General features: G+C 39.9%; 1 protein-coding gene across 2 annotated transcripts in view; it reads left to right on the forward strand.

Annotated features, from left to right (window-relative positions):
* Positions 1–27,050, forward strand: part of SLC25A13 (solute carrier family 25 member 13) — a 209,686-nt gene that overhangs the window by 46,140 nt on the left and 136,496 nt on the right. For both annotated transcript variants that reach the window (XM_060108215.1, XM_060108216.1), the window contains exon 3: positions 97–239. In XM_060108215.1, coding sequence (XP_059964198.1) covers positions 97–239 — 143 coding nt within the window. The remainder of the gene's footprint in view (positions 1–96; positions 240–27,050) is intronic.

Here is a 27,050-nt window from a genome sequence, read left to right on the forward strand (position 1 = left end):
GTCTGATATTTTATCCATTGAATATTCTCAGCTTTTTCACATATTGGTTATATACTTTTGAGTACAAAATATATTTTCTCTCCTTTTTTTAAACAGTATGCAAACATTGAAAAAAATGGTGAATTTTTCATGTCTCCCAATGACTTCGTCATTCGATATTTGAATATTTTTGGAGGAAGCCAGCCTAATCCAAAGACTGTGGAACTTTTAAGTGGTGTGGTGGATCAGACCAAAGATGGGTATGTTTATTTTTAATTATCTCGTTTAATTGTTTTTTGTTTGAAACAACTTTCTGTTGCTTTAATGATTAGGAAGTCAGTGTTTACCTTCCCATCTCTTAAGAGCATTTTCTCTCCCTATTATAATTAATACGTTATTTTAGAAATAATACCCTTAACATTTCCTTCAGTGTTCTTATCACAGTTGGGGATTCTATATGTGTATTTTTTTTTTTTTTTTTTGCGGTACTCGGGCCTCCCTCTGTTGTGGCCTCTCCGGTTGCAGAGCACAGGCTCTGGACGCGCAGGCTCAACGGCCATGGCTCACGGGCCCAGCCGCTCCATGGCATGTGGGATCTTCCCGGACTGGGGCACGAACCAGTGTCCCCTGCATCGGCAGGCGGACTCTCAACCACTGCGCCACCAGGGAAGCCCTATATGTGTATTTCTTGACATAGTTTAAACAACTGTTTACAGTTTCACAACTCTTGTAGTTGAATGGTGTGAAGATGTACTCAAGTGTATGTAGTATATTGGTATTTTTGAAGGCCACTGTAAAAATTGTGAGTAAATTTAAAACATAGCTCTGTGAACATAACTTTTCTATAGTCTTTCTCTCTGCTCAAGTAACTTTTAAATGTCACATATGATTAAATGCTCTAAATCTAATAGACAGAATAATGATTCCAAATCCTCAAGAAGGGCATTCTGCCCAAGCTGGAAGAGAGACACTGGACCATCTAAAATTAAATAGGACACTTTGCAAAATGCCTTTGAATTTTTTTTCCCTTACCAGTCTTTTCTGTTTGCATTTTAAAAAATGAGTCATTCCTAAGTTGTATAAGAATGCAGTTGGCTTTTACCATTAAGTGCAGAATTTTGGGCTCCGAAATATTGGTAATATGACCACCAGTGTCCCCTAATAACCAAGTATAATATATAAGAAGTAGCCTTCTCTATATAAACTGTAGTGGATCCAGCCATCTGGCCTTGCCACGTGCCAGCACCCCCTTTGATAGATTAGCCACCTGCCATTCTGGGGTGGTGTTCTTTAGCTCTGAACATTCTCTGTCGGTCCTGTGTCTGATTTTCCCACATGCATGGGTTTGAGAAGCAAACAGAGTAAACTCTAGTGCTGCAGTGCGAATGCTCTCAGTTTTACCAGCACCTTCCTTTTCTTGCTTATGCACCTGTTGTTCCATCATGTATGGAAGTAACCTCCTCTAAAGTGGAAGTCTTGCAGATGGGAGGGGAGTGCGGAGGAAATTGGCAGTTATACGTCTTGTAATATGCTGGCAGATTGCTGCATTATACTGTCTCTGTTTGTTCCAGTAGCGGTTACTTGGGCTACTTCTGTTTTCTACCTCCCCAAGGTAGGTAGGAAAATGTCTTTGCTTGATAGGAAAGTGTCATGTATGACCAGGTCTTCCTTCCCTCACAGGACCTCTCTGGGGAGGTGCAGGGTGAGGCAGAGGTGTATTTCACAGTAGTCCATTCAGGCTAAAGCTAGACAGAACATAGATTTATTCTAGCAAACATTTTTTTTTTTTGAGGAAAGTTTGGTTGCTTCCACATCCTCTGTGCTTACAAGATTCAGAAGAAGTGTGACCAAGCTCACGTGCAATATGAATTATCAGACTCAATGTTTAAGATCATTTTTTTCTTATTTGATAGTTAAATTTTTTAAGCTACAGGAAATTGAAAGAATTCAGTGAATGCCCAATAGATACCTTTCATCTAGATTGACTGTTAACATTTTTTTTTTTTTTTTTTTTTTTTTTTTGCGGTATGCGGGCCTCTCACTGTTGTGGCCTCTCGCGTTGAGGAGCGCAGGCTCTGGACGCGCAGGCTCAGCGGCCATGGCTCACGGGCCCAGCCGCTCTGCGGCATGTGGGACCCTCCCGGACCGGGGCACGAACCCGTGTCCCCTGCATCGGCAGGTGGACTCTCAACCACTGCGCCACCAGGGAAGCCTGACTGTTAACATTTTTAACACCTGTGTGCCCTTTTTTTTTTTTACACATGCACACACATTTCCTTTTTTGGCTGGACAATTTAACTATAAATTACAGGCATCAAGATACTTCAGTGTTTATCTTCTAAGAATAAGAACGTTCTTCTTACCATTATCATACTTAGGAGGATTAACAATGATGTGAAATATATAATATCCAGTCTATTTAAAAATGTACCAGATCTCTCCCCTCACTCCCCACCTCAAATGGCTCATTGCCTTTTGTTTTTTAAATCCAGGATCTAATCAAAGTTCTTGTATTACATTTAGTTGTTGTATATCTTTTAATCTAGAACAGAGCCTTTTATTGTTCTTTCATGAAATTGACTTAAAACCCAGGCCCAGTTATTTCGTTGAAGGTCCCGCATTCTGGACTTGTCTGATTGTTTCCTCATGACTTGGATTCATGATAGATTTTGGGGTGCAGGTTAGGAGAGATTCTACTGCCTATTGTATCTCCTCAGGAGGTACCTCGTCTCGGCATTGATGACACCATGGGTATCCTGTTTCCCAAGCAGCCTTTCACCCAGTCATTTTGGCATCCATGGTGATCCTTTTCTGATTCAGTTATTACATTGATGTTTGAAAAGTAGTGATTTTTCTAACTCTTTATTTGTCCTCTATTTATTGTCTACCATTCTTCGGTAAAGAAAAGCTTTCTTCCCTCCACTCCCTTTTCTTTCTCTCTTAATTTTTTATATCAGTATAAACTCATGGAATTCTTTATTTTAAATTCAGTGCATTATAATCTATTACTGTGTTCTCTGACTTGTTCAGATTGTCCCAGTGAGGTCAGTGGGAGTCTCTTTAAGCTGGCTTGTACCCTCAGCCTTTGAGTGCTCTTTGCTTTTGGTAAATAGGATGTTCCAGGCTCGCTTTGGATTTGCCCTGCTTCTGGCCAGGAAATTACCCTTTTCTCAAAGAAGTCCTGGTTCCTTTTGTTTGGGACTGGTGCTTGGAAACAAGGAGCTAGGCACTGGCTCATTGTTACCAGGGTAACTTTTCAGTGGAAAGAGCTGGGAAATATACTTTTAAAAAGTTCATAATGATATTTCCTATTTAAATTTAACATTACAGGAGTTTTCCTTCTCTTCTATTTTGTACCTCTTTCTTTCAGTGAACATTTTGGTTCCTAGATGCATTAATTTTGTATAATTGTAGTATCTTGTAATGTACTTTGCTTCCTTTCCATCCCACTCCCATTAACACACATGCTTTTCCTATTTCTTTTTACATATACTCTTCAAAAATAGAGGCTTAGATTCATTAGACGTCAACAATGTAACATGCATTTAACATATATAAAGTAACATAACATGTATGTTTTTTCAAGAGTTTATAACAAACCTGAAATGTTGGTTTTCTTTTCCTGATTTCCCAGATGAGAACTGAGGGATCAAGCAATTTGCTACCAAAAGGTGCCCAGGCTTCCTTCCCACTGTTCTGAGCTGCCTCTTCTCTCATAATCTCACAATCCTCTTTAACTTGACATTTTCTTTATGATTTTTTATTATCTTAAATCTTAGCATTTTACTGTGACAGAGAAAATCTTAAATGGTCTCAATCCTTTGCCCTATGACTAACTTTTCTTTTCTTTCTTTCTTTTTTTTTTTTTTTTGCAGTATTGACAGTGCATAGCCAGGGAAAAGGGAAAACCATCACCCACAACCTTCTCAGCTTGCCACAAATATTTTGAATTTTTTAGTATCTTCCATAATTTGTTAACCTGAATCAATGTTTTTTATAATTTGAATTCATTTTAATTGTAATTCTCTTTTATAATCTTTTCGACTGTATCAATTTTCGTATTTCCATATGCTGTTCATATGAACAGTGTTAAATAGCTTCATCATTTTCTATCAGATTAATATACCATACTTTATGAAATCATGCCCTTATAGAGTTATTTCAGTTTCTACTTTTCTATAATAGATGCTATTGGAGTGAATATCTTCATGTATATGACATTTTCCCCTTCTGTTTAATTACTTCCTTAGAAAGAACTAAGAGAGGGATTCCTGGGTCTAAGGGTAGAAATATTTTATAGCTCACCGTATGTATTGTGATAATTCTTGCCAAAGGACTGAGCAATTGAAGAACTTGTCTCTGGTATTTAAGCTGACCAAGCTAGTAGCATAGGACCACTGTTTAAGACCCATGCAGATGTTCCTGTGCTATTTTCCCTAACCCTGACACACAGCTCCACAGTATTTACTTCAAAAATAGATATAATCATACATCTTTTCTCAGTGTAACATGGTGAATGCCCTCATTTCCCCTTCCTTTACCTTTCCACAAGTCACACATCATCCTCCCAAATCAACTACTGTTCCTTGAAAAAATTACATGACAGAAGCCACACAATGGCCCACAAAAGCACAACACACACGCTGAATGAACAATGAGGAAGCGCTGGAGGGTGTGCCATTAATCTGGTCAGGCTCTTTTGGGGTGCGATCACCTAGCTTGACTGGCCAGAGGGATTTTAGTGTATAACTTTATTAAAATTTAAAAAGCTATTTGTAAATTGACAACTTTAGGATTTAAAAATAATGACAGCTGTGCTGGCCCAGATGCCATGGTGTCTTGAAATACTCATTTTTAGTTAAGTACTGGTCCCCCAGCTGTGGTTTCTTGAGTCCCAAGGTCCAGGTCCTGCATGTTTTACTATCTCCAGTGTCTAGTCCAATATCTGGCCTCTGTTTTGCATCAATTTGTTGACTAAACTTAGGTAAATGTACTAAGAAGTTTTTGCCCCCCTTATGTTATGAAAGCCCAGGAGTGTTGGGAAATGGAAGCTTTAGTTCAAATTCTAGGTTGTTCATTGTTGGAGGCTCAATTGTGGCCACCTGAAGATACCGAGATATAATCCCTGGAATTTGGAAATGTGACCTTGTGGAAAAAGTGTCTTTGCAGATGTGGTTAAATTGAGGATCTTGAGATGAAGAGATTAGGACACAACACTGGCAGGGGCAGGGGGCATTGTGACCACAGAGGCAGAGATTATAGAGTGATGGGGTCATGAGCCAGGGAACACCTGGGGCCACCAGAAGCTGGAAGAGGCAAGGAAGGCTTCTTCCCTAAAGAATCTCCCTTTGGATGGAGCGTAGCTCTGCTGACACCTTGATTTTAGATGTCTGGTTCCCAGAACTGTGATAGGATGAATTCCTGCTGTGCTGAGCCACCCACTTTGTGGTCAGTGATTGTAGCAGCCCTAGAAAATGAGTACCCTCACATAGATATTTTCTTTGGGTAATGAGAAGGCCTGTAGTTGCAAAGAATTTTGGGGGGACAGAGACCAACCAGCCTAATACCGAAAAGGAGCATTTTTTTTCAATAGTAGCTTTTGGCTAGAACCAGGCATTTTCCAGGCAGAGACCCCCTGCTGTAGACTGTCTCCTTGAGGGCATGGCCCTTTCCGGAAGGCTTCAGCTCTGTTTAGGGTTGGGCTGAGCTTTAGCATGGAAGTTAAACACCTGTGCACTGCATGAACTTATGGGCTTGTTGGCAAAGGGACCTTGTTTTTCTGGAGCCCTCTTGACGCTAATTTAATGACTCTTGAGGTTGTGGATTGGTCAGCCTTCCACGCTGGGAGCATCTTGTGGAGGCCTGTCCACTCAGTCATTCAGCAGCTGTTTGAGAACCTTATCTCTGTGCCTGGCACCATTCTGTATGTGCAGGATACCATGTTGAGTGGGAAAAAGAGTGCTTGCCTGCTTGGTGCTTCTAATTTAGTGGGGCAGACAGGTGTTAATCAGAGAACCACAAATAAATGTGAACTGATGTTGTGATGGGTGCTATGTAGGAGAGACATGGTGTGAGAGATAGCAAAGGGGGCTTCATGCCGACTGGGAGGTCAGGAAAGACTTCCACTGAGTGACATTTGAGCCATGGGAGTTGGGAAGGTGACAAGAGTTGGGGGACAGAGGACAACATTGTAGACAGAAGGAACAGTGGCTGCAAAGTCACATTCTGAAATGCAGAGGCTGGCAGGCCTGGAGCATGGAAAGTGCAGGGCATGGGGGGCGGGGGTTGGTGGTAGGCTGTGGCCAGACTGTGTGGGAACTTGTACTTCATATTAAGGATTGGGAGTCTTTGTCATAAGAGCAATGGAGAGCCATCAAAAGATCGTGTGAGTCTGGGGATTGATCTGCCTCTGTTAAACATGGTCCTTGCTGTTAATATTCTGTTGTGTTTAGATTTCCCTGCATTCCACTGTTTTAATAGATTTAATGATGAGTTGAATCAGTTTGTGAAGTTCCTGGAGGGTGCCCGGGCCTGGAAGCCTTTTGTAGGTGGGCCTCTTTTGGTGAGGAGGGTTTTCCGAGCCTCGGAGGAGGGAGATGTTGGGTTTGTCTGTATAATTTTTGAGATATCTTTTACATTTGGTTGTCATTATGTTTTTTTTTTTTTTTTTTTTTTTTTTTTTTTTTGTGGTACGCGGGCTTCTCACTGCTGTGGCCTCTCCCGTTGCGGAGCACAGGCTCCGGACGCGCAGGCTCAGCGGCCATGGCTCACGGGCCCAGCCGCCCCGCGGCATGTGGGATCTTCCCAAACCGGGGCACGAACCCGTGTCCCCTGCATCGGCAGGCGGACTCGCAACCACTGCGCCACCAGGGAAGCCCTGTCATTATGTTTTTGTTTAAAATGGGAATGAAGCTTTTTTAACTGCAATTTTAATACATCATTCACATAGCTATCTACTAAGAGCAAGGGAAAAATAAATTGTGTGTGTGTGTCCCTTTGAGCTTTGCCAACATGTTTCTAGTTGATGTTCATTAACTGAAGTCTCATTAGAGAGGCTGGGGCTCAAAACCTATTTGACTAGTACCTGGCCTCACTTGGGGAGACTAAGCATGGCCTGAATAAGCCGGAGGTGTTGGCTGCCTGGCCTCTTGGGCTCAGGATGCTTTCTGCCTGTTACAGGTCCTACCCCTGTCTATGTTGGGTGGGCACTGGGCAGCCCTGGTATCTAATTTGTTTGCTAGGATTGCTATTTTCCATCTCAAGTGTGGAACCTCTTTGCACTCCACTCAGGAACAAAAGTTGGTTCTTCTTTTGAAAAAGGGAATTTCAGAAATCCTGATTTCTTTGTTCTTTTTCTCGGACATTTTAATTATGAAAAATTTCAGTCATACACAAAAGTGAAATCCTGATGTCTTAGTGACAAGCTGACGCACTCAACACCTTGTCAGCCCCTATTCCTCATTGAATCAAAATGATAATCGTCATCCACAAATAAGTCTTTTCTCTTCAGAGTACAGAGAATCAATCCTGGGACAATTCCCATTTTGAGGCATGAGGAATAAGGGTGTCAAAGAAGAAAAGATTAAAAAAACCTCAGGTTTTAAAATGTGTGGCTATATAAAGTGTGTTCTCTGCCTTTCCTATGTTCGCTATTTATCCTCCTGAGATGGAAAAAAAAAGCTCCTTTAAATACTTCACAAGGTGAAGGAGGATATAATAAGGTTGTTGATGATAAAAGCATTTTTATATACCTGTTTTCACTCTGCGAGGCTGTTGCAATGAAATCCAGGCCTTGGCCGCATGCTGGGAGTTAATGAGGTTTACAATTGTCAATGCTTAAAGAGTATTAGGGTAATGTATTTAAACATCAGCAGTTCACAGTCTGAAATGCTCATCATCTGTCAAATACAATCCAGAATCAATAAGAGGAGGTCTTTCAGTTTGCTAATGAGGAAAGTTTTCTACACTACTGGGGTGGACACAGATTTCATATAAACACCTGAAATTCATAAACTGTAGAATTAAGCAAAGGCATTTCTTTAATTAAAAAAAATTGGTACTAATCAACAGCAGTCACCTGAGAAGCTTAAATTTTCTTCTTAGGCATCAGACTCCCAAATTAATCTACCAAAACAAAAAGCCTCATTAGCAGCTTTCGTTGAATCAGTGTCATTTTTTTCTTTCTCTCAAAGTGTCTGATTAACCCCCTTTCTTTGTGCATTACTCACTTTGTGTTAATATTTGATGTCTGAAATCATGGGGGGGGGGTGCGTGCAATGTGGTGGCTAGACGCTGTCTGTGCAGAGTAAATTAAAAAGAATCCTTAAAAAGGTTTGTATTATGTCGCTGGTATATTAGAAAACCTTTAGGAGTGTCAGGTGCCTGGGTTTATTTTTCTTCTTAATTCCAGAAAGCACTGATTAATGAGTAGGTGCTGATTTCACTCCTCATTCATATGTAGGGATAGCCCTCCTTCTCTTCCCCCTTCTCCTACTTACCAAGCCAGGCCCTCATTTGGAGACTTTTGCTTTCAAGGGAAGGTGAGAAATGGGCCATTGCTGGAGGTGGAAGGGAGGTGAAAGGGAGGGTCTTTTTAAAATGCGTAGAGGGGGGGCTTCCCTGGTGGTGCAGTGGTTGGGGGCCTGCCTGCCAATGCAGGGGACATGGTTTCGAGCCCTGGTCCGGGAGGATCCCACATGCCACGGGGCAACTGGGCCCGTGAGCCACAGCTACTGAGCCTGCGCGTCTGGAGCCTGTGCTCCGCAACGGGAGAGGCCACGATAGTGAGAGGCCCGCGCACCGCAGTGAAGAGTGGTCCCCACTTGCCGCAACTAGAGAAAGCCCTCGCACAGAAACAGAGACCCAACACAGCAAAAATAAATAAGTAAATTCATAATTAGATGGTAAAAAAAAAAATGGGTAGAGGGCAGTGTAATGCATGCTGATGGGAATGACTACAGAGAGTGGAGAATTGACACTGTAGGAGAGAAAAGGAGGAAATTCTGATACATTCTGAGAGGGAGGTGGCCTCTTGTGGTAACACGGAAAGTTCATCTAGAACAGCTGCTCTCAGAGTGTGGTCAGTAGACCTCCGGGGGTCTCGGAGACTTTTCTAAGGAGTCCGTGAGGTCCAAACTGTTTACATAAAAATACTAAGACATCATCTGCCTTTTTTTGTCCTGTTGTATTTGAACTGATGGTCTTAAAAGCCACGGTTTATGGAACTGTTGGTTAGCACCGATTCAGCAGCGACCCCAAGCCCAGCAGTATGAGTAGTCATCATAGTCTTCACTCGCACGTGTTCACAATCATGGTAGTAACGATGATGCCAATTCTGTTTCAGCGTGTCCTTGAAGAAGTAAAAATTACTGATTTTTTAATTAAATCTCACCCTTGAATACATGTCACTTACAAATTCTGAGTGACTAAATGGGAAGCATCCATAAAGACTGCTGGTTACTGTCCTGTGATGGTTGTCAGAGGAAAAGCAACTCAGGTGCTTGCTGAGCTAGTCATTTTTTAAATGGAACACACTTTTTGAGATAATTAAAATTTTCACGTGACAACCTTCTGATACTTAAAGCCTTTTCTGATGTAATTAGTGGTGATAGTAATAATGTGGTTTTTTAGTGTAGTATAATGCAATGTGCCAACGTTTGGAAGATCTCCATAACTTAGGGAAACATCTTTTCCAGTTGACCAGTACATGGTGTTAGAGAATCATGTATGAGTCCAAGGTCTATTCGACCAGTACATGGTGTTAGAGAATCATGTATGAGTCCAAGGTCTATTCGACCAGTACATGGTGTTAGAGAATCATGTATGAGTCCAAGGTCTATTCAAAGTGCAAGATAGACCCATGGATTTTAATGTAACAAGGTGGGAAAAGTTCACTGATACAGTTTCAGATTCCACATTGCAGCTAATCTTTAAGAAACTATCCCTTGTTGGGATTTGGTGGTGTATCATAGAATATCCACAAGTATCTAAAAAGGCTATTAAAATGCTCCTTCCTTTTCTAAGTGTGAATCTGTATGAGGCTGAAATCCTTCATATCCTTCAACCAGAAAAACATATTACAGCAGATTGAATGCAGCTGTCTTCCATGAAGTCGGATATTTAAGAGATTTGCAAAGACATAATACTGCTTTTTTCTCACTACATTTTTTTGTTTTAGAAAATAGTTATTTTTCATATAAATATGTTATTTATATTGCCATACAACAGGCTTATTCACTTTTTAATGAATTAATATTTTAAGAATTTATCAGTTAATTTCTCACACAGTAAATACGATAGGTACAACCCACATAAATAAAAGCCCTTTGGGATCCTCAATAATTCATAAGCATGTAAAGGGGTCCTGAGACTTGAAAGTTTGACAAATACTGAGCTAGAGAAATGGAAGATAAGGTACTATATGGGGCAGAGGTGTTGTATAGATGTGGTGGTGGGATTTGGGGGACGTTTTCTTCTGATCTCCTTGGTTTTTCTCTGGGAGATAGATGAGAGGGAGGATGCAGGTGAGGTATTGGCAGTTTGAGGAGAGAGGAGAATATACTGCATATTCATTTACAAGTGAATGGATAAAGGAACACAGCATGGCTGCTGGGTTGGACCCACTTGAGGTCCCACCTGAGGGCTTGTGGTCATGAAATTCAAAGTGAGACCAGTTAGTGTGGCTGTTTGTTTTCTAGCTACTGAGGCCAGCTGCTTATCTGCTGGCATGGAGCAGGAAGTGTTGGCTATGACCGAGGTTGGGGGCTTGGCCATTGATTAACCCAGAGTAGGTAAGGGCATGCAGGGGAGCAATTACAATGATTGACTATAGATTTAATCTGGATAAGGGGCAAAGAAAGGACATCGGAATAGCAGGCAGTGAGAAGGTGGGTAGGCTTAGTGAATTGTTGACTTCAGTGAGATTGAAGATTGTTGAAGTTGGGGTATAGAAGGGAGTGAGCAGGAAGGCTAGAAGATAGTGGCCAAAAAGTGAGATGCACGAAATTGAGAATAAGGAGGTATTGCAGTTACTGGTGATGGCAGAAGTCTAGAGTCTGACCGTGGGACTGAGTGACCGAGAGTGGATGGAGAAAAGATCATTGGAAGAGGCAAGTTCAAGTAATTGGGAGGCCTGGGTGTTTGAAATTATTGAAAATATTGAGAATTAAGGTAGGAGTAGGGTTGGAGAGCATGTCAGTGAATCAGGAGTTAAAACATGTTGAGGAGGAGGTGTGAATCTGGAGTTATTAGGTGATAGAAACAAGTCGGGGTGCTGAGTGCTAGTTATATGGTGGGAGTATTTAAACTGGGGGTTAGGAAGGAAGGATTGGGGGATGGTCTGGGAGAGGCAGTGGGAAGGAAGGAGTACACCTCCCCTGCTTATGAGCTTGATGCAACCCAGAACTGCAGAGGAAAGCCCCTTGCTGCTTCAGAAGCATGGGCCTCAAGGAAGAGCCAGGTGTTGGTTACAGCAAACAGGTGAAGGGATATTTAGAGGGCTCCTCTGAAAGGAATTCCCTTTAGAGATGGGATTGAGGATGAGATTTTGCTCACCATGTGCTGTGAATTCTAGAGGGCACAGTGGGAAGGGGTTTCTGGGAGATGGTGGGTGACAGAATAGGGAAAGTGCAGAGCCCCTGTGGAGATTAGATGTGGGTGTTAAAGGGTAAGCTGGAATCTGGGGCTGCTGGCGGGCTGCTGTTGACATGTACAGGATAAAGGGCACAATGAGATTAGTGCTGATGAACTCCAGATTGTGCCTGCTGGGAGACAGGGATCTTTGCAGAGAGGCAAGGAAGCTTGGGGAGGGGCAATCTTATTACTTGAAGATTTTTTTTTTTTTAATGTTGAGCCTTCTTTTAATTTATTTATTTTTATTTTTGGCTGTGTTGGGTCTTCGCCTCTGGGCAAGGGCTTCCCCCAGTTGTGGCAAGCGGGAGCCACTCCTCATCGCGGTGCGCGGGCCTCTCACTGTCGCGGCCTCTCTTGTTGCGGAGCACAGGCTCCAGATGCGCAGGCTCAGTAGCTGTGGCTCACGGGCCCAGTTGCTCAGCGGCACGTGGGATCCTCCCAGACCAGGGCTTGAACCCGCGTCCCCTGCATTAGCAGGCAGACTCCCAACCACTGCGCCACCAGGGAAGCCCTTGAAGAATTTTTAAAGCAAAAATATTCTGTGGGATTAGAGCTCTGCTGATGTTTTTATCCTAGATGTTTAGAGTAAAGGATGAAAGAAGCAAAGAGTTACCGAGCACATATAGGGTTCCAGATCTGGTGCTAACAATTTCCACCCTTTCTCTTATTTAATCCTCATAACAAGTCCTTAAAATAGGTACTTTTACTCTGCCAACTCTAACCTTACAGAGAGAGGTGCAGAATCATAAAGTTTAAATAATTTTCTTGAAGTCATATATCTAGTGCTGGAACTGGAGTTTGGACCCAGTTCTCTTTGGTTTGTGCCCAATCTGCTCTGGAACTTTGTGTGTTTAGAGAAGAATATTAAAAATGGAGCTTTGAATGAGAACTTTGCATATGTCTTTGCTTAGAAGTTGTGAACCCTTTGCAAAGTTCTTAGTCCCTAAGACTGATTATTTGACCAACTTAAGGTGGACCTAAAACCTTCATGAGAGCTATCCCAGCTATCATCCACACCCACAAACTTAGGGAAAACTGTCCTCACATTCCTCACATTTTTATTTTTTAGGCCAGTATACTGGTATACTCTTCCCCTTTTACTCCTCACGGACTGAACCTTGAAAGTACCATTGCACACCGTATTCTCAGAAGGCTCACCTTTATTGGGCCAACTGAAAATACCAGCCCTTCTTCCCAGCATGTCAGGATGCTCAGAAAATGTTTGAAGAGCAAATACTGTTCCTTCCCTCCCCCTTGCCTTGTTTGGTTGTCTGGTTTTGCTTTACCTGTACCATAGGTGTTTAAAATTCAAATCTAAGATTTTAAAGGAAAGGGAAATCAAATGTAAGCTCTGTTTCCTGGCTACTTGCAAACATATTTCTCTACAAATGTCAGTGTCATTGGCACAGGATGTGGCAGTTGCTTAAATTAAAAGTCTTGCATTAAGCTGTGAGGAATTCCTGAAGTGAAATGTGAGGAGATATGCTTATTAACTTTCCCTTTGATTGTGGCATAATTGTCAATGAGTCACTTCCTAATAAACAGAGTGAGATTCTCAGACTTTAATGAAGGTTTTGGAGGGTAAAGCTTCCATAGCAACCTGATGTAGAGATTTGGGGATCTTCAGTCTGGAAAAGTAAGAGGTGAAAGAAGATAACTGTTTAACTTTCATAGAAATTCTAGAGAAACTTTATTATATTATTTATTATAGAGTCTCTGTAATAAAGGATATATGATAGCGTGGCCTTGTATTCTATACCTGAGAGAACCTGATACTTTTTAAATATGTCAATTTCAGATTTATTAATTCATTTAACAAATATTTATTGACACCAACTATGTGCCAGGCACTGTTCTAAACAAAACAGGTAAACGTTGCACTCTTATATAGCAAATAGACAGTGTAAACCAATAGACATATGTGATAGAGAGGCAGGTGGCTGTATCTATTTGCACAAGGGAAGGAGATGGTGAGTGGCCATGGGCTCTGGGATACTACAGTCGATAGGGTGGTCAGGAAGACCTCTTTGAAGTGACATGTAGGTAGAGACCTCAGTGATAGTGAGCCATGTGAGAATCTACGAGTTGAGCTTTCCAGGTAGAGGGAATGACAGATGCAGAGAGCCTGAGATGAGAGTGTGCTTGATATCTTTTTTTTTTTTTTTTTTTTTTGCGGTACGCGGGCCTCTCTCTGTTGTGGCCTCTACTGTTGCATAGCACAGGCTCCAGAAGCGCAGGCTCAGCAGCCATGGCTCATGGGCCCAGCCGCTCCGCGGCATGTGGGATCTTCCCAGACCGGGGCATGAACCTGCGTCCCCTGCATTGGCAGGCGGACTCTCAACCACTGCGCCACCAGGGAAGCCCAAGTGTGCTTGATACCTTTGAGATGAAGCAAGGAAACCAGTTTGATTAGAGGCTGGTAATGAGCAGGAAAGTGGAAGAAGTCAGAAAGGTATGCAGGAGCCAGATTATAAAGGTACTGTAGTATTTTATTTCAAGTGTAGGTAGAAGTCACGAGAGAGGTTTGAGCACTGGACTGACGTGATCAGAATAACAGTTTGAAAGGATCTCCCTAGCTGATTTGCAAAGAATAGAATGAAGTGGGCAAGAGTGGAAGAAAGAAAAAAGATAGCAGGACTAGAGAGCTAGTTGTGGAGATGATAAAAGTGATTGGATTTGGGATTTTCTTGATAGATTGGATATGAGATATAGGAAAGAGCAATCTAAGTGACTGAGGGGATTCTGAGGGAGGAATAGGTTTGGAAGCAAAACTAAGCATTCTTTAGGACATGGTAATATTCAGGTGCCTATTAAACATGTAATTGGAGACAGAATAATAGATGTTGGGATCTGGATTAATATTAGGGGAGAGGTCTGGGTTAGAAATGGGAGTCAACCAAATTACTTCCTTCATCTGAGCCAATTTTCAGCATCAGAAGTTAATGTTGTAATAACTTCTGAAGGTTCAAAGAGTTGTGTGTTATTTTTTTTTTTGTGGGAATGGGAGCCTTTTTTTTATATTGAGTATTATGAGCTCAAAGGGCTTTTATGCATTTGGTATTTTTTAAAAATTGAGGTATAGTTAATTTACCATGTTGTGTTTGAAGTGTACAGCAAAGCGATTCAGTTATACATATGTATGTGCATATATATATATTTTTTAGATTCTTTTCCATTATAGGTTATTACAAGATATTGAGTATAGTTCCCTGTGCTGTACTGTTGGAACTTATTGTTTAACTATTTCATGTTTAGTAGTGTATATATGTTAATCACAAACTCCTACTAATTTATCTCTTTCCCTGCCCTCCCCCCCACAACACTATCCCCTTTGGTAACCATAAGTTTGTTTTCTATGTCTGAGAGTCTATTTCTATGTTGTAAATAAGTTCATTTGTATCATTTTTTTACATTCCACAAATAAGTGATTTCATATGGTATTTGTCTTTCTCTGACTTACTTCACTTAATATGATAATTTCTGGGTCAATCCATGTTGCTGCAAATGGCATTATTTTATTCTTTTTAATGGCTGAGTAATATTCCATTATATATGTACACCACATCTTCTTTATCCATTCATGTGTCGATGGACATTTAGGTTGCTTCCACGTCTGGCTATTGTAAATAGTGCTGCTATGTACAATAGTGAACACTGAGGTGCATGTATCTTTTTGAATTAGAGTTTTCTCCAGATATATGCCCAGGAGTGAGATTGCTGGATCATATGGTAACTCTATTTTTAGTTTTTTAAGGAACCCCCATACTATTCTCCATAGTGGCTGCACTAATTTACATTCTCACAAACAGTGTAGAAGGGTTCCTTTTTCTCTACACCCTCCCCAGCATTTATTATTTGTAGACTTTTTAATGATGGCCATTCTGACTGGTATGAGGTGGTACCTTACTGTAGTTTTGATTTGCATTTTTCTAATAATTAGTGATATTGAGCATTTTTTCATGTGCCTGTTGGCCATCTGTATGTTTTCTTTGGAGAAATGTCTACTTAGGTCTTCTGCCTATTTTTTAATTGGGCTTTTTTTGTTGTTGTTGTTTTGGTATTAAACTATATGAGATGTTTGTATATTTTGGCAATTAAACACTTGTCAGTAGCATTTTTTGGAAATATTTTCTCCCAGACTGTAGGTTGTCTTTTCATTTTGTTTATGACTTCCTTTGCTGTGCAAAAGCTTTTAAGTTTAATTAGGTCCCATTTGTTTATTTTTGGTTTTTTTCCCCCATTACTCTAGGAGATGGGTCCAAAAAGATACTGCTGTGATTTGTGTCAGAGAGTGTTCTGCCTATGTTTTCCTCTAAGACAGTGGTCCCCAACCTTTTTGGCACCAGGGACTGGTTTCGTGGTAGACAGTTTTTCCACAGATGGGGGATGGGGGCTGAGGGTATGGTTCAGACGGGAATGTGAGCGATGGGGAGCGGCAGATGAAGATTCACTTGCTCACCTGCCGTTCACCTCCTGCTGTGCAGCTCAACTGTTGGGGACCCCTGCTCTAAGAGTTTTATAGTATATAAATGTATATAGGGGCTTCCCTGGTGGCGCAGTGGTTGAGAGTTCGCCTGCCGATGCAGGGGACATGGGTTCGTGCCCCGGTCCGGGAAGATCCCACATGCCGCAAAGCGGCTAGGCCCGTGAGCCATGGCCTCTGAGCCTGCATGTCCAGAGCTTGTGCTCTGCAACCGGAGAGGCCACAACAGTGAGAGGCCTGCATACCGCAAAAAAAAAAAGGTAAAAAAAAAGTATATACTTTTATATATATATATAAAAGTTTATATATATATATATATAAGTATATATGAAGTATATAGTTTTACATTTAGGTCTTTAATCCATTTTGAGCTTATTTTTGTATATGGTGTTAGAGAATGTTTTAATTTCATTTTTTTACATGTAGCTGTCCAGTTTTCCCAGCACCACTTGTTGAAGAGACTGTCTTTTCTCCGCTGTATATTCTTGCCTGCTTCATTGTAGAGTAATTGATCATACGTGCGTGGGTTTATTTCTGGGCTTTCTATCCTGTTCTGTTGATCTATATTTCTGTTTTTGTGACAGTACCATACTGTTTTGATCACTGTAGCTTTGTAGTATAGTCTGAAGTCAGGGAGCCTGATTGCTCCAGCTCCATTCTTCTTTCTCAAGATTGTTTTGGCTATTCAGGGTCTTTTGTTTCCATACAAGTTTAAAAATTTTTTTCTAGTTCTGTGAAAAATGCCATTGGTAATTTGGTAGGGATTGCATTGAATCTGTAGATTGCCTAGGGTAGTGTGGTCATCTTAACAATACTGATTATTCCAATCCAAGAACACGATTTATCTTTTCATCTGTTTGTGTTGTCCTCAATTGCTTTCATCAGCCTCTTACAGTTTTCAGAGTATAGTTCTTTTGCCTCCTTAGGTAGGTTTATTTCTAGGTATTGTATTCTTTTTGATGCGATGATAAGTGGGCTTGTTTCTTTAATTTCTCTTTCTGATCTTTCATTGTTAGTGTATAGAAATGCAACAGATTTCTGTGTATTAATTTTGTATCCTGCAACTTTACCAAATTCATTGATGAGCTCTAGTAGTTTTCTGGTGGCATCTTTAGGATTGTCTATGTATAGTATCATGTCATCTGCAAACAGTGACAGTGTTACTACTTCTTTTCCAATTTGGATTTGTTTTATTTCTTTTTCTTCTCTGATTGCTGTGGCTAGGACTTCCAAAACTATGTTGAATAATAGTGGCAAGAGTGGACATCCTTGTCTTGTTCCTGATCTTAGAGGAAATACTTTCAGCTTTTCACAGTTGAGAATGATGTTAGCTGATGTTTGTCCCATATGGCCTTTATAAAATGTTGAAGTATGTTTCCTCTGTGTCCACTTTATGAAGATTTTTTATCATAAACAGATGTTGAATTTTATCAAAAGCTTTTTTTCTCCATATATTGAGATGATCATATGGTTTTTATTCCTCAATTTGTTAATATGGTGTATCACATTGACTTGTAGATATTGAAAAATCCTTGCATCCTGGGATAAATCCCACTGATCAAGGTGTATGATCCTTTTAATGTATTGTTGGAGTTGGTTTGCTAAAATTTTGTTGAGGATTTTTGTGTCTGGGTTCATCAGTGATATTAGTCTATAATCTTCTTTTTTTGTGTGATATGTTTGTCTGGTTTTGGCATCAGGGTGATGGAGGCCTCATGGAATGAGTTCGGAAGTGTTCCTTCCTCTGCAGTTTTTTGGAATAGTTTCAGAAGGATAGGTGTTAACTCTTCTCTAAATTTTTGGTAGAAATCACCTGTGAAGCCATTTGGTCCTGGACTTTTACTTTTTGGGAGTTATAGAATTACTGATACAGTTTCAGTACTGGTAATTGGTCTGTTCATATTTTCCATTTCTTCCTGGATTCAGTCGTGGGAGATTGTATCTTTCTAAGAATTTGTCCATTTCTTCCAGGTTGTCCATTTTATTGGTGTATAGTTGCTTGCAGTAGTCTCTTATGATCCTTTGTATTTCTGTGGTTTCAGTTGTAACTTATTTTTCATTTCTGATTTTATTCATGTGGGCTCTCTCCCACATGAATAAAAAAATAGTTTTTTTTCTTGATGAGTCTGACTAAAGGTTTATCAATTTTGTTTATCTTTACAAAGAACCAGCTTTTAGTTTCATTGATCTTTGCTATTGTTTTTTTAGTCCCTATTTCATTTATTTTTGCTCTGATCTTTATGATTTCTTTCCTAAGAAAGAAACTAAGTTTGGGCTCTGTTTGTTCTTCTTTCTCTAGTTGCTTTAGACGTAAGTTTAGTTTGTTTATTTGAGATTTTTCTTATTTCCTGAGGTAAGCTTACATCAGTATAAATTTTCCTCTTAGACCTGCTTTTGCTACATCCCATAGGTTTCTGTTTGTCTTTTTTTTCATTTTCAGTTGTCTCTAGGTACGTTCTGACTTCCTCTTTCATTTCTTCAGTGATCCATTGGTTGTTTAGTAGCATACTGTTTAGCCTCCATGTGTTTGTGTTTCTTTAGTTTTTTTAAAATCCTGTTTCCAGCTTCATAGCATTGTGTTCAGAAAAGATGCTTGATATAATTTCAGTTTTCTAAAATTTGCTGAGGCTTGCTTTGTGGCCCAGCATATGATTCATCCTGGAGAATGTTCCATGTACACTTGAGGAGACTGTGTATTCTGCTGCTTTTGAATGGAATGCTCTGTAAATATCAGTTAAGTGCATCTGGTCCAATGTATCATTTAAGGCCTGTGTTTCCTAATAGATTTGTTGTCTGCATGATCTGTCCATTGATGTAACTGGGGTGTTAAAGTCCCCCACTATTATTGTGTTACTGTTGAATTCTCCTTTTATGTCTGTTAACATTTGCCATATATATTCCGGTGCTCCTGTGTTGGGTTGTATTTGGCATGTTTTAATCAATTGTATGTATCTCATCTTTGGCCAGTGGGAACCTTTTTATATTTTCTCCTTTGTCCTTTTTGATAGGCTCCATCAGTATTGGAGTATTTCCTTGCTTTATGGCAAAGCAGGATGTTATTCTGTGTATTTCCTGCTCCAGACCTGGACTCAGCCACACATCCATGGAGCTGTATTCTTTTTCATGGGCAGCTGTATATAGAGATGTGCTTTGAGGCCTTTTCAGTGGATAGAAGGAGGAAAAAGTTCAGTTTATACTGGTATTTTTTTTTTTTTTTTTTTTTTTGCGGTACGCGGGCCTCTCACTGTTGTGGCCTCTCCTGTTGCGGAGCACAGGCTCCGGACGTGCAGGCTCAGTGGCCATGGCTCACGGGCCCAGCCGCTCCGTGGCATGTGGGATCTTCCCGGACCGGGGCACGAACCCGTGTCCCCTGCATCGGCAGGTGGACTCTCAACCACTGCGCCACCAGGGAAGCCCCTATACTGGTATTTCAAAGTTAAATGGACAAAATTAAAGTCAAAATATTTTTAGTCTCTGATTTTAAAAAATTTATCTCTATTCTTTCACGAAAATCTTGATTACCAGCAACATCACAGAATTACATATTTGCAATATGTAGGATGTATTCAAAATAAAAACACCAGTATTGATGCTAACAGTTAGATACTGAAGGAAGCTTAAGATTTCTTTTTAACTCTATTTGTGCTTAGACTGCATCCCACTAAGTATATACAGTGAAAATACTGTGTTCTAAGGTTATTTGAAATAATTCATTTCTCTGTGTGGTTTTGCCACCAACTTGATGTATGGTTAGGTTCATTCATTTCAGTTTGTTTTCAATTTTTAGGGACTGCTGTTTTTTCTTTTAGATCTAATTTAATTGTTGCATATATAAAAAAAAATGTTTCCTAAGTCACAACTATAAAATAGAGGCAAGGTATACTCAGAGAAGTCTAGCTGGAGATGCCTGTCTTCCTCCTGTCTCCACCCTCCCCGTTATAGCTTACCCTTTTTTCCTTTAGTTTTTGTATTTTCCTTCCACAGGGTGTTTCTCCCCCAAATATAAATAAATTGGTATGCATGCATATTCATGTTCATATTTCTCTCCCCATTCATACCCAAAACCAGCCATGTAAACTCTCTCTATAGTGTATATATACTGTAGTATTTGAGTTCTTTACTACTGTATATGCTATAGTGTATATAGTATATGCATATGTGTGTGTTTTAGTCAGGGTTCTCCAAAGAAACAGAATTAATAAAGCATATCTGCAGTTGACCTTTGAACAACACAGGGGTTATGGGCACTGACCCTCCTAACAGACGAAAATTTGAGTATAACTTATGGTTGGCCCTGTGTACCTGCAGTTCTTCCATATCTGCAGTTCTGCACCCTTGGATTCAACCAATCTTGGATCATGTAGTACTGTAGTATTTACTGTTGGGGTGGGGGAACTATGTATAAGTGGATCCTAGCAGTTCAACCCATGTTTTGTTTTGTTTTTTCAAATAAAAGTCTCTCCAAATTCGTTACTTGCAGGCAGTAAAAGATTGTCACATTTAGCAACTGTCTTATATACACCAGAAATTTCAGAGAAAAAAACAATTTGAAAAACTGTAATAAATGGAAAGAGAACTTTTCTCAGTTACCTTATACCATTTCTAATATATGAACAGTTACATAGACTATAAGAGTAGAAAACAGTAGAAAATTGTAATGTATTGACTAAAATTATTAGTCAAGTGAATGGACCTCTCAATTTATTTAGATTATCTAAAATCCTTGGACTGTGAAATTTGTAGAGAAATTTTTCACTATCAAGGCCCCCCACCATTTCACGGTGTTATTCAAAAAAATAAACTGATTTTTCTTTTGTAAAAAATTGGATTTTTGAATCCTGATACTAGCAGGTTTGCAGAACTTTATTGGGTTGAAAAGAAAAGAAAAAATTTTAAAACACCAATCTTTTCTGCTATTCCACTCAAATTTTGAATTGAGTTTTACATTGTTTTTTAAAATTTAATTTTATTTATTTTTTTATACAGCAGGTTCTTATTAGTCATCATTTTTTTTTGTTGATGTGAACCTTTATTTATTTATTTATTTTTTTGTGGCACGCGGGCCTCTCACTGTTGTGGCCTCTCCCGTTGTGGAGCACAGGCTCCGGACGCGCAGGCTCAGCGGCCATGGCTCACGGGCCCAGCCGCTCAATGGCATGTGGGATCTTCCCGGACCAGGGCACGAACCCGTGTCCCCTACATTGGCAGGCGGGCCCTCAACCACTGTGCCACCAGGGAAGCCCCTAGTCATCAATTTTATACACATCAGTGTATACATGTCAATCCCAATCGCCCAATTCATCACACCACCACCACCACCCCGCTGCTTTCCCCCCTTGGTGTCCATACATTTGTTCTCTACATCTGTGTCTCAATTTCTGCCCTGCAAACCAGTTCATCTGTACCATTTTTCTAGGTTCCACATATATGCATTAATATATGATATTTGTTTTTCTCTTTCTGACTTACTTCACTCTGTATGACAGTCTCTAGATCCATCCACATCGCAACAAATGACCCAATTTTGTTCCTTTTTATGGCTGAGTAATATTCCATTGTATATATTTACCACATCTTCTTTATCCATTCGTCTGTCGATGAGCATTTAGGTTGCTTCCATGACCTGGCTATTGTAAATAGTGCTACAGTGAACATTGGGGTGCATGTGTCTTTTTGAATTATGGTTTTCTCTGAGTATATGCCCAGTAGTGGGATTGCTGGATCATATGGTAATTCTATTTTTAGTTTTTTAAGGAACCTCCATACTGTTCTCCATAGTGGCTGTTTCATTTTACATTCCCACCAACAGTGCAAGAGGGTTCCCTTTTCTCCTATCCAGCATTTGTTGTTTGTAGATTTTCTGATGATGCCAATTCTAACTGGTGTGAGGTGATACCTCATTGTAGTTTTGATTTGCATTTCTCTAATAATTAGTGATGTTGAGCAGCTTTTCATGTGTCTCTTGGCCATCTGTATGTCTTCTTTGGAGAAATGTCTGTTTAGCTCTTCTGCCCATTTTTGGATTAGGTTGTTTGTTTTTTTAATACTGAGCTGCATGAGCTGTTTATGTATTTTGGAGATTAATCCTTTGTCCACTGATTCATTTGCAAATATTTTCTCCCATTCTGAGGGTTGTCTTTTCATCTTATTTATGGTTTCCTTTGCTGTGCAAAAGCTTTGAAGTTTCATTAGGTCCCATTTGTTTATTTTTGGTTTTATTTCCATTTCTCTAGGAGGTGGATCAAAAAAGATCTTGATGTGATTTATGTCAAAGAGTGTTCTTCTTATGTTTTCCTCTAAGAGTTTTATAGTGTCCGGTCTTACATTTAGGTCTCTAATCCATTTTCAGTTTATTTTTGTGTATGGTGTTAGGGAGTGTCCTAATTTCATTCTTTTACATGTAGCTGTCCAGTTTTCCTAGCACCACGTATTGAAGAGGCTGTCTTTTCTCCATTGCATATCCTTGCCTCATTTGTCATAGATTAGTTGACCATAGGTGCGTGGGTTTATCTCAAGGCTTTCTATCTTGTTCCATTGATCTATATTTCCATTTTTGTGCCAGTACCATATTGTCTTGATTACTGTAGCTTTGTAGTATAGTCTGAAGTCAGGGAGTCTGATTCCTCCAGCTCAGCTTTTTTCCCTCAAGACTGCATTGGCTATTCGGGGTCTTTTGTGTCTCCATACAAATTTTAAGATTTTTTGTTCTGTTTCCGTAAAAAATGCCATTGGTAATTTGTTAAGGATTGCATTGAATCTGTACATTGCTTTGGGTAGATAGTCATTTTCACAATATTGATTCTTCCAATCCAAGAACATGGTATATCTCTCCATCTGTTGGTATCATCTTTAATTTCTTTCATCAGTGTCTTATAGTTTTCTACATACAGGTACTTTGTCTCCCTAGGTAGGTTTATTCCTAGGTATTTTATTCTTTTTGTTGCAGTGGAAAATGGGAGTGTTTCCTTAATTTCTCTTTCAGATTTTTCATCAGTATATAGGAATGCAAGAGATTACTGTGCATTAATTTTGTATCCTGCAACTTTACCAAATTCATTGATTAGCTCTAGTAGTTTTCTGGTGGCATCTTTAGGATTCTCTATGTATAGTATCATGTCATCTACAAGCAATGACAGTTTTAATTCTTCTTTTCCAATTTGTATTCCTTTATTTCTTTTTCTTCTCTGATTGCCATGGCTAGAACTTCCAAAACTATGTTGGATATTACTGGTGAAAGTGGACATCTTTGTCCTGTTCCTGATTTTAAAAGAATGCTTTCAGTTTTTCACCATTGAGAATGATATTTGCTTTGTCATATATAGCCTTTATTATGTTGAGGTAGGTTCCCTCTCTGCCCACTTTCTGGAGAGTTTTTATCACAAATAGGTGTTGAATTTTGTCAGAAGCTTTTTCTGCATCTGTTGAGATGATCATATGGTTTTTCAACTTCAATTTGTTAATATGGTGTATCACATTGATTGATTTGCGTATACTGAAGAATCCTTGCATCCCTGAGATAAATCCCACTTGATCATGGAGTATGATCCTTTTAATGTGTTGTTGGATTCTGTTTGCTAGTATTTTGCTTAGGATTTTTGCATCTATATTCATCAGTTATATTGTTCTGTAATTTTCTTTTTTTGTAGTATCTTTGTCTGGTTTTGGTATCAGGGTGATGGCAGCCTCATAGAATGAGTTTGGGAGTGTTCCTTCCTCTGCAATTTTTTGGAAGAGTTTGAGAAGGATAGGTGTTAGCTCTTCTCTAAATGTTTGATAGAATTCACCTGTGAAGCCATCTGGTCCTGGACTTTTGTTTGTTGGAAGATTTTTAATCACAGTTTCAATTTCATTACATGTGGTTGGTCTGTTCATATTTTCTATTTCTTCCTGGTTCAGTCTTGGAAGGTTGTAGTTTTCTAAGAATTTGTCCATTTCTTCCAAGTTGTCCATTTTATTGGCATAGAGTTGCTTGTAGTAGTCTCTTAGGATGCTTTGTATTTCTGCTATGTCTGTTGTAAGTTCTCCTTTTTCATTTTTAATTTTATTGATTTGAGTCCTCTTTTTCTTGATGAATCTGGCTAATGGTTTGTCAATTTTGTTTATCTTCTCAAAAAACCAGCTTTTAGTTTTATGGATCTTTGCTATTGTTTTCTTTGTTTCTATTTCATTTGTTTCTGCTCTGATCTTTATGATTTTCCTTCTGCTAACTTTGGGTTTTGTTTGTTCTTCTTTCTCTAGTTCCTTTAGGTGTAAGGTTAGATTGTTTATTAGAGATTTTTCTTGTTTCTTGAGGTCGGCTTGTATAGCTATAAACTTCTCTCTTAGAACTGCTGTTGCTGCTTCCCATGGGTTTTTTGTGGGTTTTTTTGTTTTTTTGTTTTTTTGCAGTACACGGGCCTCTCACTGTTGTGGCCTCTCCCGTTGCGGAGCACAGGCTCCAGACGCGCAGGCTCAGTGGCCATGGCTCTCGGGCCTAGCCACTCTGCGGCATGTGGGATCTTCCCGGACTGGGGCACGAACCCGGGTCCCCTGCATCGGCAGGCGGACTCTCAACCACTGCGCCACCAGGGAAGCCCTTCCCATAGGTTTTGGATTGTCGTCTTTTCTTTGTCATTTGTCTCTGGGTATTTTTTGATTTCCTCTTTGATTTCTTCAGTGATTTCTTGATTATTTAGTAACGTAGTGTCTAGCCTCCATGTGTTTGTGTTTTTTACGTTTTTTCACCTGTAATTCATTTCTAATCTCATAGCGTTTTGGCCAGAAATGATGCTTGATATGATTTCAAGTTTCTTAAATTTACTGAGGCTTGATTTGTGACCCAAGATGTGGTCTATCCTGGAGAGTGTTCCCTGCGCACTTGAGAAGAAAGTGTAATCTGCTGTTTTTGGATGGAATGTCCTATAAATATTGATTAAATCTATCTGGTCTATTGTGTCATTTAAAGCTTCTGTTTCCTTATTTATTTTCATTTTGGATGACCTTTCCTTTGGTGTAAGTGAGGTGTTAAAGTCCCCCACTATTAATTGTGTTACTGTCAATTTCCTCTTTTATAGCTGTTAGCAGTTGCCTTATGTATTGAGGTGCTCTTATATTGGGTGCATATATATTTATAATTGTTATATCATCTTCTTGGATTGATCCCTTCATCATTATGTAGTGTCCTTTCTTGTCTCTTGTAACATTCTTTATTTTAAAGTCTATTTTATCTGATATAAGTATTGCTACTCCAGCTTTCTTTTGATTTCCATTTGCATGGAATATCTTTTTCCATCCCCTCACTTTCAGTCTGTATGTGTCCCTAGGTCTGAAGTGTGGGCCTCTTGTAGACAGCATATATATGGTTCTTATTTTTGTATCCATTCAGCAAGCCTGTGTCTTTTGGGTGGAGCATTTAATCCTTTCATGTTTAAGATAATTATCGATATGTATGTTTCTATTACCATTTTCTTAATTGTTTTGGGTTTGTTTTTGTAGGTCCTTTTCTTCTCTTGTGTTTCCCACTTAGAGAAGTTCCTTTAGCATCTGTTGTAGAGCTGGTTTGGTGGTGCTGAATTCTCTTAGCTTTTGCTTGTCTGTAAAGCTTTTGATTTCTCCATTGAATCGGAATGAGATCCTTGCTGGGTAGAGTAATCTAGGTTGTAGGTTCTTCCCTTTCATCACTTTAAGTATATCATGCCACTCCCTTCTGGCCTGTAGAGTTTCTGCTGAGAAATCAGCTGTTAACCTTATGGGAGTTCCCTTGTATGTTATTTGTCATTTTTCCCTTGCTGCTTTCAATAATTTTTCTTTGTCTTTAATTTTTGCCAATTTGATTATTATGTGTCTCAGCCTGTTTCTCCTTGGGTTTATCCTGTATGGGACTCTCTGCGCTTCCTGGATTTGGGTGGCTATTTGCTTTCCCATGTTAGGGAAGTTTTCAACTAGCATCTCTTCAAATATTTTCTTGGGTCCTTTCTTGGGTCCTTCTCCTTCTAGGACCCCTATAATGCCAATGTTGTTGCATTTAATGTTGTCCCAGAGGTCTCTTAGGCTGTCTTCATTTCTTTTCATTCTTTTTTCTTTATTCTGTTCTTTATTCTGTTCACCATTCTGTCTTCCAGGTCACTTATCCATTCTTCTGCCTCTGTTATTCTACTATTGATTCCTTCTGGTGTATTTTTCATTTCAGTTATTGTGTTATTCATTTCTGTTTGTTTGTTCTTTAATTCTTCTAGGTCTTTGTTAAACATTTCTTGCATCTTCTTGATCTTTGCCTCCATTCTTTTTCCAAGGTCCTGGATCATCTTCACTATCATTATTCTGAATTCTTTCCTGGAAGGTTGCCTATCTCCACTTCATTTACTTGTTTTTCTGAAGTTTTATCTTGTTCTTTCATCTGGTACATAACCCTCTGCCTGTTCATCTTGCCTATCTTTCTGTGAATGTGGTTTTTGTTCCACAGGCTGCAGAACTGTAGTTCCTCTTGCTTCTGCTTTCTGCCCTCTGGTGGATGAAGCTATCTAAGCGGCTTGTTCAAGTTTCCTGATAGGAGGGACTGGTGTTGGGTAGAGTTGGCTTTTGCTCTGGTGGGCAGAGCTCAGTAAAACTTTAATCCACTTGACTGCTGATGAGTGGGGCTGGGTTCCCTCCCTGTTGGTTGTTTGGCCTGAGGCAACCTGACACTGGAGCCTGCAGGCTTTTTGGTGGGGCTAATGGCGGACTCTGGGAGGGCTCACTCCAATGAGTACTTCCCAGAACTTCTGCTGCCAGTGTCCTTGTCCTCAAGGTGAGCCACAGCCACCCACCTCTTCTGCAGGTCACCCTCCAACACTAGCAGGTAGGTCTGGTTCAGTCTCTCCTGGGGTCACTGCTCTTTCCCCCAGTACACACTACTTTGTGTGTGCCCTCCAAGAGTGACGTCTATGTTTCCCCCAGTCCTGTCAGAGTCCTGCAGTCAAATCCCGCTAGGCTTCAAAGT

This window comes from Mesoplodon densirostris, chromosome 9 (genome assembly GCF_025265405.1).
Source record: "Mesoplodon densirostris isolate mMesDen1 chromosome 9, mMesDen1 primary haplotype, whole genome shotgun sequence".
NCBI lineage: Eukaryota > Metazoa > Chordata > Mammalia > Artiodactyla > Ziphiidae > Mesoplodon > Mesoplodon densirostris.